Raw genomic sequence first — 12,784 nt, 5'->3', positions numbered from 1 at the left:
CTACCTGTCTAGACATCTACGAATTTATATTAGTCACATTGTTTTACAGGGCATCTGAAATACAAAATAAATGTAACCCGTATTTGTCAAGGACGTCTTCACCTGTTTACTGGCAGCTCAATTAGAAAACATCACATGCATTAACATATCCTACATTTGAATATTAAACACTTCAGGGCACAATTTTTATCTAGTTCGCTGGTTCCAGCTGAACCTGCTGCCTAAACAACTCTTTACAATTGTAAAAGCTCTGAAGAGATAAAGTTTGATGTTGGGGTCGTTTTGTGGTCCATCTTTCCCAAATTCCTTGTGCTTTCTGATGAGTATTACTGACACCTTAGGACGTCCTCTGGATGTCTGTGACCGACCTTTCCGGCGACTGAAATATATGAAGCTGTCAGAATGAGTTAACTGTTTCCTGGAAAGAATCGCTGCTTCTCAGCAAACATCCTGGACACGTTGTTTAAGGCACTCACACGTGTGACTCACCAATGTCTATAAGGTTCATGTCTCTCACCCATGTGAAGCCGTGGGACCACGTCATAAACAGGACACAGCTGTTCCTATTTGCAGATTATCATTCAGCTTTCTACACAACTGCTAAACAAACTCAATCTGTGTACAATACTGCACCCTACACAGATGGACATTGTTGCATATTGGTGTTGATTACTCAAAGACAAGGTTGGTTATAATGAAGAACAATATGTCGTAACCCATTTCAGCTAATAGACATCTGCTTTCTTTCACTAACTTGCAGCAGACTGATCATAGCTAATCTAGGGCTGACTGCGCATTTGCACTGTTGATCTATGTCAATAAATTATTTCTATGTTGAGTGTAAAAGCTGCGTGTGCTTTCAACCGCTGATTAAATGGGCAATAGTCAAAGGATCTCAGCTTGTCCTGTTTTTTGCTTCTTCTCTTGTTTTCCACCATTGCTGATAGCTACCAGTATTGTACAGTACATTTGTGCTACTTGCATAGAAGGATAAGAGAAGCATCCATTGCATACAAAGCAGAGTGATGGATGTGTCCTACTGGGAGGGTATGTTGTATACACACAGAGCATTGACATGATTTAGGCTGCACTGATTCTGCTCACAGAGAAGTGAGATGTAAGGTCCTGCAGAGAGACACTAAACCACCTGTGAGCAGTGATAAGCAATTTGGGGGAACATCTTTTTAAGCATCAAATGTCTGATTGGGAAATTCAGCCCGGACGCCTACCCTGCGGTTACACGCTGCGCGACTGACATACAAGATCACTACAGGTAACTGCTTTACAACGTAGGCATAAGGTCCAGGTGAGGTTTATTTGATTGCTCATATTTACAATTATTGCTCATTCCTCAATCTCAGGGATGTAAGTGTAACGATATAACCTGCTGTGTAACAGACATATAAGAACTTTTTGTTTGTTGTTATATTATTATATTGTTAATGATGGCTGTGGTATTTGCATTCTAAATTACTTTTATTTGAAGTAGGTTTGCTTAATACAGTTGTCGGTATCAAAACATTTGTTGCTCTGCCACTTAGGATGGGTTGTGTTCTGTTGCTTGCAAACTTGTTTCTGTGCTATCAACTAATACACTGATTATTAATCAAATTGAATATTGAAATCTGAATATTGAAATATGAATGTTGAATATAGTATTCCTTCAATATTATATAACATACTGCATTAAAGGGAATTACATGATTAATGAAAAAATTAACCATGGGCTGCAGAAGCTGATTCCGAGACATTATTTGGGCCCCATATAAAAAGTTTAAGAAGCCTTGATCTCAAGTGTTTTAATCATTTCTTAATTAATAGGTTGTATTCAAAGACATACTGATAGGTTAATGTTAGTGTATATTTGGGTGGAAGAGAGTGTAAACTGTAAGCTCCACTGGGGTAGAGCCCAATATAAATGTTTAAACATTCTCTATAAAGTGCTGCATAATTCATATACTCATCAATATTGGTTTAGGTCACACACAAAAACTTTTATACTACACATGTATTAAGCTTTAAATTGACATTGAAGACATCACATGCTATAGAACATCTAGGCAGAATATAGCTTTCCTTGAAATTGCACTTTTTGAAAATGTCTTCAAATAAGGCCAAACACCCAATTTAGGCAAAAATATAATGAATGGAGAATTTAAACATGTGGGGCCTGAGTCATTAAGAAGAGCAAAGCATGAAAAAGGATTAAATGTTTTCCGGGACAAACCATGTTACAATTCAAGGGGTCCAAATTAGTTTATTATTTTGCACATAAGTTAAATACTGGCTGTTTTTTCATCTAGCACACACATACTTGATTATAATACTTTATTTTTTACACTGAAATTTAAAGTTGATCTAGGACATGCCTTACCACAACCATAAATCTATCCCCACATTTTAAATTTACCTCCCCCTCCAATGCAACATGGTTCAGCTTCATTTAAAATGATAGCGGAGTGGGTAAGTAAAAAAACAAAAAGAGGAACTGCGCTCAACTCCAAACGGCAAGAGCAGCAAAAATTCAGGAATCCCTTCCTGTGTACCAAGCAATGTATAAAAAAAGGTAGTGGGTAAGTGCAGGAGGACCAATCACAAGTTACAATATCTGTTTTGCAGTTTGTGATTGGACCTCCTTTTTCACACCACCTAGATAGCATTACACAGTAAAACTTATCAAGGAGATGGTAGTACAGCTCTAAGTGCAAGATGAAATTCTTACTCTTTATCTTTACATCTGGTGTAGCCTTTATATCACTCTGTATCTGTGTCATCACATGGAGTTTGTATGTTCTCCCTGTGTTTGCATGGGTTTCCTCCGGGTGCTCCGGTTTCCTCCCACACTCCAAAAACATACTAGTAGGTTAATTGGCTGCTATAAAAAAAAATTGACCCTAGTATTTCTCTCTCTCTGTCTGTGTGTATGTATGTTAGGGAATTTAGACTGTAAGCTCCAATGGGGCAGGGACTGATGTGAGTGAGTTCTCTGTACAGCGCTGCGGAATCAGTGGCGCTATATAAATAAATGATGATGATGATCACATTAATCCATTATTGTACAGCACTTTGGAAGATGGCACTACATAAATAAAAAGTTATAATTGAAAAATAAGTATGTATGCAAGTATACTGTCTGTCTTTTGCTGTCCAATTGTCATTGGGGGGAGAGGGAAATCTTATCCTACTTAGTAACTTAGCCCATTATACAACCTGTTAATAGCTTATACTTAGATAGTAGGTGGTGACTAAGCACTGTGAGTGAGACAGAGTTCTGCGAGTAGTGATATTATCCCTTCAGTACATTCTTTTGGGAGCTGTCCAGTGCTGAAAGTTTACTTAAACTCTTATGTTAGGCCAGGGTTTCCCAAGCCCAGTCCTCAGGGCTCCCCAACAGTACAGGTTTTCTGGATCACATGTGACATAATTAGGACCACCTGTGGATCTGTTACAATGTGTCAGTCAGTAATGAATACACCTGTGCTCCAGCAAGGAGATATGGAAAACCTGCACTGTTGGGGAGCCCTGAGGACTGGGTTTGGTAAACCCTGTGTTAGGCTTCAGTTTGTTTATGTCACTATGCATAGTTGACAGTGTGTGTGCTGACACTGTCAATAAGTTATTTTTGTGCAGATGTGGAAATCATACACTGTTATTGTACTATACTGCTTAATACACTCAACCTGTCTTTAATTTCACCCCTGAATAGCACTCTCTGCATGGGAATTCCTTTGAAGAAGGGAAAGCCAAGAGTCAACAAATTAAAAGCTACATGTACAAACAAAATACACATCAATAATCTCATTCACGTGTTAAATCAATACATTGGCTATACTGCTCTCGTGTATTGTCAGTATTGTACACTGAATAATTAGTAATAATTTCTGTCCATAGTATTTTCTGGACAGAAAACAAATGACAAAGAAAAAAAATTCACAAATCGAATATCTATCTTGTCGCTCAACTTTCATGCTAGAGAGAAGCTTCATTCATCAACGTCAAAGAAGTATTCTCCAGTATTCTTCCAGCATTTACTCACCACTTGGTGGCACTGTTCTATTTCTGTCTGTGGGAAGACATTTATTTTACCTTTACAGAGCAAATTGCACATTCCACACACAAAAATAAGAATATGACTTATGCTATGCCCATAGGTATACAGAGAAATAAAGTGAAATACTGCCCATTTGTTGGCAATGTTCCATGTGAATGAAAGACTTAAAAGACAAATCTAATAAGAAATCCACATTGAAGCCCTGCATTGTGACACTGCTGTCCATTGCAGTTCCTAACAAGTTCATTTTATCACTCACATTTCCACAACACTCAGCTTAAAAGTAAAGGTCTTTATTATGGGGAGTTTTTCTTTTATTAATGTATTTGGATCACTTGTCCCAATGACGACCACAGATTGGAATGACACAATTTCTGCTCAAAATGTAACACTACATAGTCTTTCAGCACTGAGCAAAAACATGTGAGTAACTGCCTGCAAATAGGGGAGATTTTGGTGTTATCATCTGCGGTGAAAGGGTTAAATATCATGTAGCCAATAAAGTATAGACAGAGGAGTTCCTTGTGACCTCTTCTCTTCTTATAAGGACACCTCTAACTTACCTAGAGCCAAGCTGCCATGTTACACTAACTGGGCTATACTACAAACGTGACTGTGTCTAACTTCTAGAGGCATGAGCTGGCATGGGTCCGATTATTGAGATCACTGACATCTAAAGACAATACTCATTTTATAGACCCTAATATTTGTTTCAGTATTTGGTGTTCAGGTGCAGCCAGTGCTTAATACAAATTTTGCTGTCTACAGACCACACATTACCCATAGACATCTATGATCCGAATTATTAAATCTGCCATGCAGTAAATGCAGGTGATAACTGACTCATGCCACAAATGGAAGCCTTGGCAAAGGGTCTAAGTTGATGCAAATAATTAACAGGTTTTAATGCACTTTTAAATTGACCCATGGCACTTTGTGCTCTTGTCTGGACACCCAGTGTCAGGGTCTAGAAAACTGACTGCAGGGTGGGGGGGAGAATTTTTGAGGGTTTTTTTTTTTTCTTCCCTTGGTCCAAATTGTGTGAGCCATCAGGGTATGTGTGCTAGGAAGGGATTAAAAGTTATTTCATTTATTATACGCTAGAGGACAGGGTAGGAGTCAGCACCACTGGCTCAGCAAGCTGCCTTGCCCAGCAGTGACTGGGTACACCTAATTCTTAATCAGCATCAATCAAGCTTAATAGTTTACACAGCACTTGGTCATTCAATTGGCATAAATGTATCCCATAAATAGCACATTAATATTACCATTTTCTCATAATTAAAATCCAACAGCTAAAATTACCTTTAAAAGCACCAGAAAAATGGTTTAATGCATTTTCTGATCTGCAATCATGTCTTTATATTAATTGAAATAAAGCATTTGAATGAATATTTACATTTATGTCAATAGCATCGCTTACATTAACCTTGCAGGAAGAGCATGGAAAAAAGCAGGTGAGGTTGTCATGAAAATAAAGACACGAAAAAGAGCATCTGCCTGTATAATTTTCCTATTATGTCATTATAGGTGTCTTATTAAGGATTTTGAAAAGAGGCCATCAGTCATCCATCTGCTGGAGCATCCATTCATCAGACAGGCCCATGGTAAAGATATGGCCTTACAGAGACAGCTGTCCAAACTCATCTGCACTCAACAGCAATCAGGTTCCATTGCAAAAACAAGGTACAACTGGAACATCACAGAGCATGTGAATTATTCTGCTGTTGTATAGCTGATCTATTTATATACTAAGTGATAATATCACTTGCCTAAAAAATCTAGTTTGACAGTCTTTGCAGATTAAGAGAAGTATTGTTACTGGAAAATGCATGGAGTGTTGTATATACTTAAAATCTGCAACCAGACCTATCCATAGACAGCAACAGCCACACCACACCACAAGCAAATGCTATATTCAGTATAATGTTATTTGTAAAGGATTCATAAATTGCGATTTGCTTTGATTTGCTCTGATTGGTGGGATCCAGCTCTGGTTTGCTCTATCTACTTCTTATCTACAATCTATGTGGAAGCACTGGGTAAAGTAACACAGTGAGTGAAAGCTAAAGAGGGTGCTTAAAGTAAAAGTGAAAGGGTTACTAAGTGTGTTGCTGTATAAAACCAGTACAGTTTTGTTGAAAACATAATAGTAACATGGTACAGTACTTGCTCAGTTACTCACAATTCTCACAAGCCTTCAATTCCCAAAATGACGCAGATTCAACAAACTTGAGAGACATCATTTCTAAAAATATCAAGTGAACATTTAGGGAGAGGGCTCTAAGATTTGTGCTACTTTACAGTTTCCCTCTGTCTAATACTTCCAGCAGTGATGGTTATCCACCATAGCCATGGCTGGGTTGGAACTTTGCAGTGGAATTAGTACAGACATTAAGGGCCCAAAGCAACCAATCAGATTCTACCATTTATCTAGTACATTCTAGCTACAATCTGATTGGTTGCAATGGCCAACAACTCCATCATCATCATTCTCATCACCATTAGGAAAGGCAACAAAACTAGTTGTAAATTAACATATTCATACTGCCATCTGGTTTGTCAGGTTTTTAATGTTTCTCCCAATGGAGACTCTGATACATTTCCATGTGTTGGATCAAGGCTGATTTTCCATGGTGACCTTAACAGACCCTTTTTGTGCACATACTATGCACTTGACCATTCCCATGTTATCCATGTCACTTTGTAAAAAATGTGAAACTGACAATTTTCAATTTTTCAAAGGCAGCTGGCCTTTCACAAAATGTATGGATTTTATTTCTTAAATTGGGAATTTTCTTAGCATTGGTTTCTAAGGTGGTAGGCGATATGGAGAACAAGCCGCCATGGCACTTTCTGGTTTTGCATTACCAGTTTAATTTAGCCTATCATAAATTATAGTTTCATTCACAGTATAATGCTTTTTGGTCGTGGGGATCAAGTTACATGACTTTTTCTTATCATCCTTACCGCTTGATGCAATATCCCAATCAGTTGCTGAAAATAGGTTGTCTAATGCAATGTTTTGTATTTTGTACCTGCAAACACGAATTGCAACATCTGACGTATGTTTATAGGTCATTATATTTTGTTATATTCAAAATAAGTTGGATTAGGATGTATTAACACTATTTTTCTTTTCTTCAATACCACTGACATTTGCATTGCTTCTTTTCTTGTACAATATACTTATCAATATGGTTTATGTGCATACCATTTGCTCTTTTTCCCATGGTGGATTTAGGCTTATCACTTGGTAAATTTTCATCACCATACCTTAGAGCAGGGGTCAGGGAACTTTTTTACCTTTTACGCCAAAATATATTTAGATACGCCGACGTTACCCCCTTGATTTGAAAGGAAGGAAATCATATATAATTAATTATTGGAATTCAAAATTTTACTGAATCTATGTAAAATTTCTTTGAAAGCTTCAACTTCAAAACTTCAGGTTTTGGAGAAATGATGTTGCTTCATTTTTGATACGAGAGCATCAATATTGGGGCATTTGATGTCAGAGCAATTCGGATACAGTCTTCAGCCTCCAATCAATTTTTCTGCTTTGTTTTTATGTTCATTAGAGTGGAAAATCCTTGTTCACAAAGGTAGGTTGTTACAAAAGGCAGCAACTTTTTGACTGCCTCCTCATGTGCAATTTTGAATGCCTTTGCAGCTGTTGACATTCAAAAATATGACAGGTCTGCTTTGTTTTCAAATGTTTTCAAATGCAATACGTGCAATTATTGCATCGAAGCTCAAGAAGTGCCTCTGCCAACCCTTGAGGCTCTTCTGGTACAACAGCAATTTCCATTTGAAGGGCAGGGGCGCACTGAGGATTGTCGGGGGGGGGGGGGGGTTTCTCCCCTCCGACCCCAAAAAAAACCGCGGACGCTTCTTTGACAGCGCCACGTCTGCTGTATAGGTCAGTGGCCACTTAGCGCAGGGGGGGGGTTTCTAGAGACTCAGAAACCCCCCTGCGTGCGCCACCGAAGGTGTCTACAATCCAACTGACAGCATTTGAATCTTCAGCATTACCCCCAGGAATTTAGTTTTTACCCCATTTGGGGTAATTTACCCTGTTCCCTGACCACTGCCTTAGAGCATAGGTTGAGAATAACTGTTCACCCATATCATCACACTGAGCATCACTATCACATCACAGTACTACTGTCTCATCACGCTCTTCCTCAAACTTCTGTGAATAGTCACTTGAAGTTAATTGTAATTTGTTTTCACTTACAAGTAGAACCTAACTTATTTTCATTATAAGTCTGCACAGGTGTGTCCAAATAAAGAAAACTATATGACCCAGTTTGATAAAGGGCATAATACAGGTTCATAATTTTTATTAATAGCTTCAGATATCAGTTATCCAGTCCATAATTTCATGTGTTTCACTTGTATCTCCAAAACCAATGTTTTAGCTTTCATCTGTATTTGGGAGATATTATCCCTTCCTTCGCACATGTCATCATTCTCTCTACAACAATTGACAGTCAAAGCAATAAAATTCCAAATGGGGCTTCACAAGACAATAAGAATTCAGGGGTGGACAGGCTGAGTAATGATACTGTCAAGTGCAGAAAAAATAGTTTCAGAGGCCTCTAGACTGATAAGTCACAGCTCACAAATAGTATCATTCACAGATGTTTTCTCCTACAACAATCGGGGAAGAATGAGTGATTATAAGATATTTTAATAAGGCTATAAACCTGTGATGGTTACAACTCCTTGTTAAATTTTGGGTAAATTTGGAGAGATTTGGCTAGAATTGTTGAAATTTAAATCACTTTCAGAATTGGCAAATGATTCACCCACCTCTAATAGGGAATCATTGTAAACTTTCTAATTACCAGGATTAATCTGATTACACCAATTGTCACTCTGCTCTGATGCATGCGTTTTTAACAGCTGACCCTAACTAATCAATTTATTTTGTCAGTCTAGACTGGACAGCTCAAAAGTGCTGATGAACATTTAATTTGGCTGCTTCACCCACAGACAAAGAAGACTTGTGGCAAGTGGACACAGAACTGGATGACCACTTACTCCCATAACTTGAGATGCCTCTCCATTGACTTGGGTGGAATAGGGTTTTGATTCTGTGAACCTGGGATTCCAATGTTCTCCCAACACACTGAAGTTACTAATATATAGCTCACAACATTTGTGCAAATAATATTGAGATAAAATAAGCCACGCCCCCAACTCACCAACTACGGCTACTGGACAAGGCCCACCCCTTTCAGGGGCTGCAAATTGGGCAGTCCTTTTGAAATCGCAATAGTTGGGAGGTATGATTAATAACAGATTACTAGTAATGAAGGAGGAGTTAAATAAGCGTAGAACTGCACCCGTTGCCTACACACCATGGAGGCAGCCATTTTGTGACCTCAACTTATATATATATCAATGAGAATTCACACTCTCGACTCATTAAAAATTAGTGGCTTTATTCATGTCTCAATGTTGTCACTCATTCTTAGTGAATTTATAGGCTGTGTTCTGATAATTGATTAATCTCTCAAAATCTGTGTACATACACTTTAACTTCGTATTTTTATAGATACAGTGGCGCACGCAGAGGGGGTTTCTGGGTCTCCCCTCCGCTAAAAATAAGTGCCCTACATAGCGGCACTGTACTGTACAGCAGCCGCGGCTCTGTCAAAGAAGCGTTCGCGTCGGTGTATACAGCACTGCCGCAGACGCTTCTTTGACAGCGCCGCGGCTGCTGTATAGTACAGTGCTGCCGAAACGGAGCTGCCCTGCATGCGCGGGTGCTTGCGCGTCAGCTCTCTAGCTTTTTTGGGGGGGGAAGGTGGAGGGGAAACCCCCCTGAAAAATCCTCCGTGCGCCACTGAGATATGTACAAACTCATTCAGTATTAGTGCATAATTAGCATTTTTACAACTTATATCAGGCAGTATTTTGAATCCCTGTGATATATTTTAAAATGCTTTGAAAAGTAGAGAATACCATAGAAGCTGCTGTTCTGCCTTTCTCCAGAGGGTGGCAGAAGTCCTCTTTTAATGAGAAGCTCTTATGTAAATGACTCATCCTTCTGCATGACTGAGCACCGAACAAATTTTTCAGATAATGTATCAAAACCTTAATCTAACATGGGCGTAATTAGCAGCTTGTCCCCCGCTCATAACTATATGTTGCAAAGGTTAGTCATAAAGTCTATTACATCTGACGTAACCTGAATATCCAGTGTGGAGGAGGTGAACATGTGAGACTGAACATACATTTCTTAATGTGTTTGATGCAAAGCTGTTTTCTCGCTTGCCCCCTTCAGGGCCGTAACTAGGGCTGTGCGATAGGGGCGACCGCCCAGGGCGCAGCGCTGAAGGGGGGCACAGTTTATGAAAATTTTAGGTTAATTCGGTTAAAATTAAGGACTTGGGGGGCGGCATTTTTCTTTCTCGCCCTCAGAAGTAGGACTGAATATTTTGGAGATAAAATAGGAATAAAATGCAAAATATCTGAACTGTGCAATGAGGCAGTATCATTAAAAAGGTCACTTTTTCTTGTCAATAGTGCGATATAAAACATTTTAAAGTTACACTTTACTTGTTTTATTCATTTGTAATCACTGTCTGTTCAGATCCACCTTGATGCTGCATGAACAACCAGATCTCGCTTGATGCCATTTGTGTGTACCAGCTACCTATTGTATGCTATAGGTCACACTATCAGTAAATCCATTTTAATAATAAATATCTATAGTTTGAGCATAGCGAAAAGTAGCTGTATGAAGTATGATGACAGTAGCTGTATGATGACGACAGTGGTTGCCAGGATTAGCGAGCTACTTCTGATTGGCTGATTGCGGATTCACCTGGGAAGCTGATTGTGCGTTCTTCATTGATCATGTCCATGTTATATAAAACCATGGGTCCCCACCATGACGCTGATTGGTGAGAAGAGGAAGGTTGCCTATGTATTACAGTTGCTCCTCTGTCAGAAGAACAGTGGAATGATGTACACTATCTGCTGGACTGGATGTTAACCTGCACGGTGGCTTAGTGGTTAGCACTTCTGTCTCACAGCACTGGGGTCATGAGTTCAATTCCCGACCATGACCTTATCTGTGAGGAGTTTGTATGTTCTCCCTGTGTTTGTGTGGGTTTCCTCCAGCTTCTCCGGTTTCCTCCCACACTCCAAAAACATACTGGTAGGTTAATTGGCTGTTAACAAATTGACCAAAGTCTGTGTGTGTGTATGTTAGGGAATTTAGACTGTAAGCCCCAATGGGGCAGGGACTGATGTGAGTGAGTTCTCTGTACAGCGCTGTGGAATTGGTGACGCTATATAAATAAATGGTGATGACGGTGATGATTCTACTATGTTGAAAGGTTGAGCGGGGAGGTGGAGTGAACAGGGGTCAGGGTTTAAAAGGACCATAGTACACCATATGGACAAAAGTATTCGGACAATTGACCATTACACCAACAGGGACTGTAATGACATTGTATTCAAATACATATACTTTAATATGGAGTTAGTCCCCCTTTTGCAGCGATAACAGCGACCACTCTTCTTGGAGAGCTTTCCACAAGATGTTGGAGTGTTTCTGTGGGAATTTGTGCCCATTCATTCTCTGTAGGGCATTTATGAGGTCAGGCACTGATGTTGGATGAGAAGGCCCGGCTCGCAATCTCCATTCTAGTTCATCCCAAAGGTGTTTGATGGAGTTGAAGTCAGGGCTCTGTGCGGGCCAGTCAAGTTCTTTCACACCGAACTCATCAAACCATGTCTTTGTAGTCCATGCTTTGTGCACTGGGGCACAGTCATGTTGGAATAGAAAAGGGCCTTCACCAAACTGTTGCCACAAAGTAGGAAGCATAGCATTGTCCAAAATGACTTGGTATGCTGAAGCATTAAGATTGGCCTTCACTGGAGATAAGAGGTCTAGCCTAAATCCTGAAAGACAGCCCTATACCATTATCCCTCCTCCACCAAACTTCACAGTTGGCATAATGCAGTCAGGCAGATAACATTCTCCATCCACCAAACCCAGACTCGCCTATCTGACTGCCAAACAGAGAAGCGTTATTCATCACTCCACAGAACATGTTTCCACTGCTGCACAGTCCAGTGTCGATGTGCTTTACATCACTCCATCCGATGCTTGGCATTGGTCTTGGTGATGTGAGGCGTGCATGCAGCTGATCAGTCATGGAAACCCATTCCATTAAGCTCCAGCCACACAGTCTTTGTGCATTAATGCCAGTGGAAGTCAGGAACTCTTCAGCTATAGAATCAGCAGAGCGTTGGCCACCTTTACGCACCATGTACCTTAGCAATCATTGACCCCGCTCTGTGATTTTATGTGGTCTTTTGCTTCATGGTGGAGTTGATGTTGTTCCTAAACGCTTCCACTTTCTAATAATATCACTTATCATCTTACTGTTGAGCGTGGAATATACAGCAGCATGAAATTTCACGAACAGTCTTATTATAAAGGTGGCATCTTATCACAGTACTACGCTTGTAGTCACTGAGCTCTTCAGAATGACCCATTTTGTATCACAAATGTTTGCAAATGGAGACTGCATGACAAGGTGCTTGATTTTATACACCTCTGGCAACAGGTCTGACTGAAACACCTCAATTCAATAACTAACATGTGTGGCCAAATACTTTTGTCCATATAGTGTATGTGTCTGACGTTAGACCAGTTGTGGGCAACTGGTGATCTGAAATCCGCATGCAGCAGGTAATATGTAT

General features: G+C 39.7%; 1 protein-coding gene across 1 annotated transcript in view; it reads left to right on the top strand.

The window, feature by feature from the left end:
- The window catches only part of MYO3B (myosin IIIB), a 321,272-nt gene that overhangs the window by 140,241 nt on the left and 168,247 nt on the right, over nt 1–12,784 (top strand). Inside the window, exon 9 of the mRNA XM_075180671.1 lies at nt 5,582–5,737. Within this exon, the coding sequence (XP_075036772.1) occupies nt 5,582–5,737 (156 nt within the window). The remainder of the gene's footprint in view (nt 1–5,581; nt 5,738–12,784) is intronic.

The sequence above is a fragment of the Mixophyes fleayi genome, chromosome 7, assembly GCF_038048845.1.
Source record: "Mixophyes fleayi isolate aMixFle1 chromosome 7, aMixFle1.hap1, whole genome shotgun sequence".
Lineage (NCBI taxonomy): Eukaryota > Metazoa > Chordata > Amphibia > Anura > Limnodynastidae > Mixophyes > Mixophyes fleayi.
This window is presented reverse-complemented; position numbering and strand designations above follow the sequence as displayed.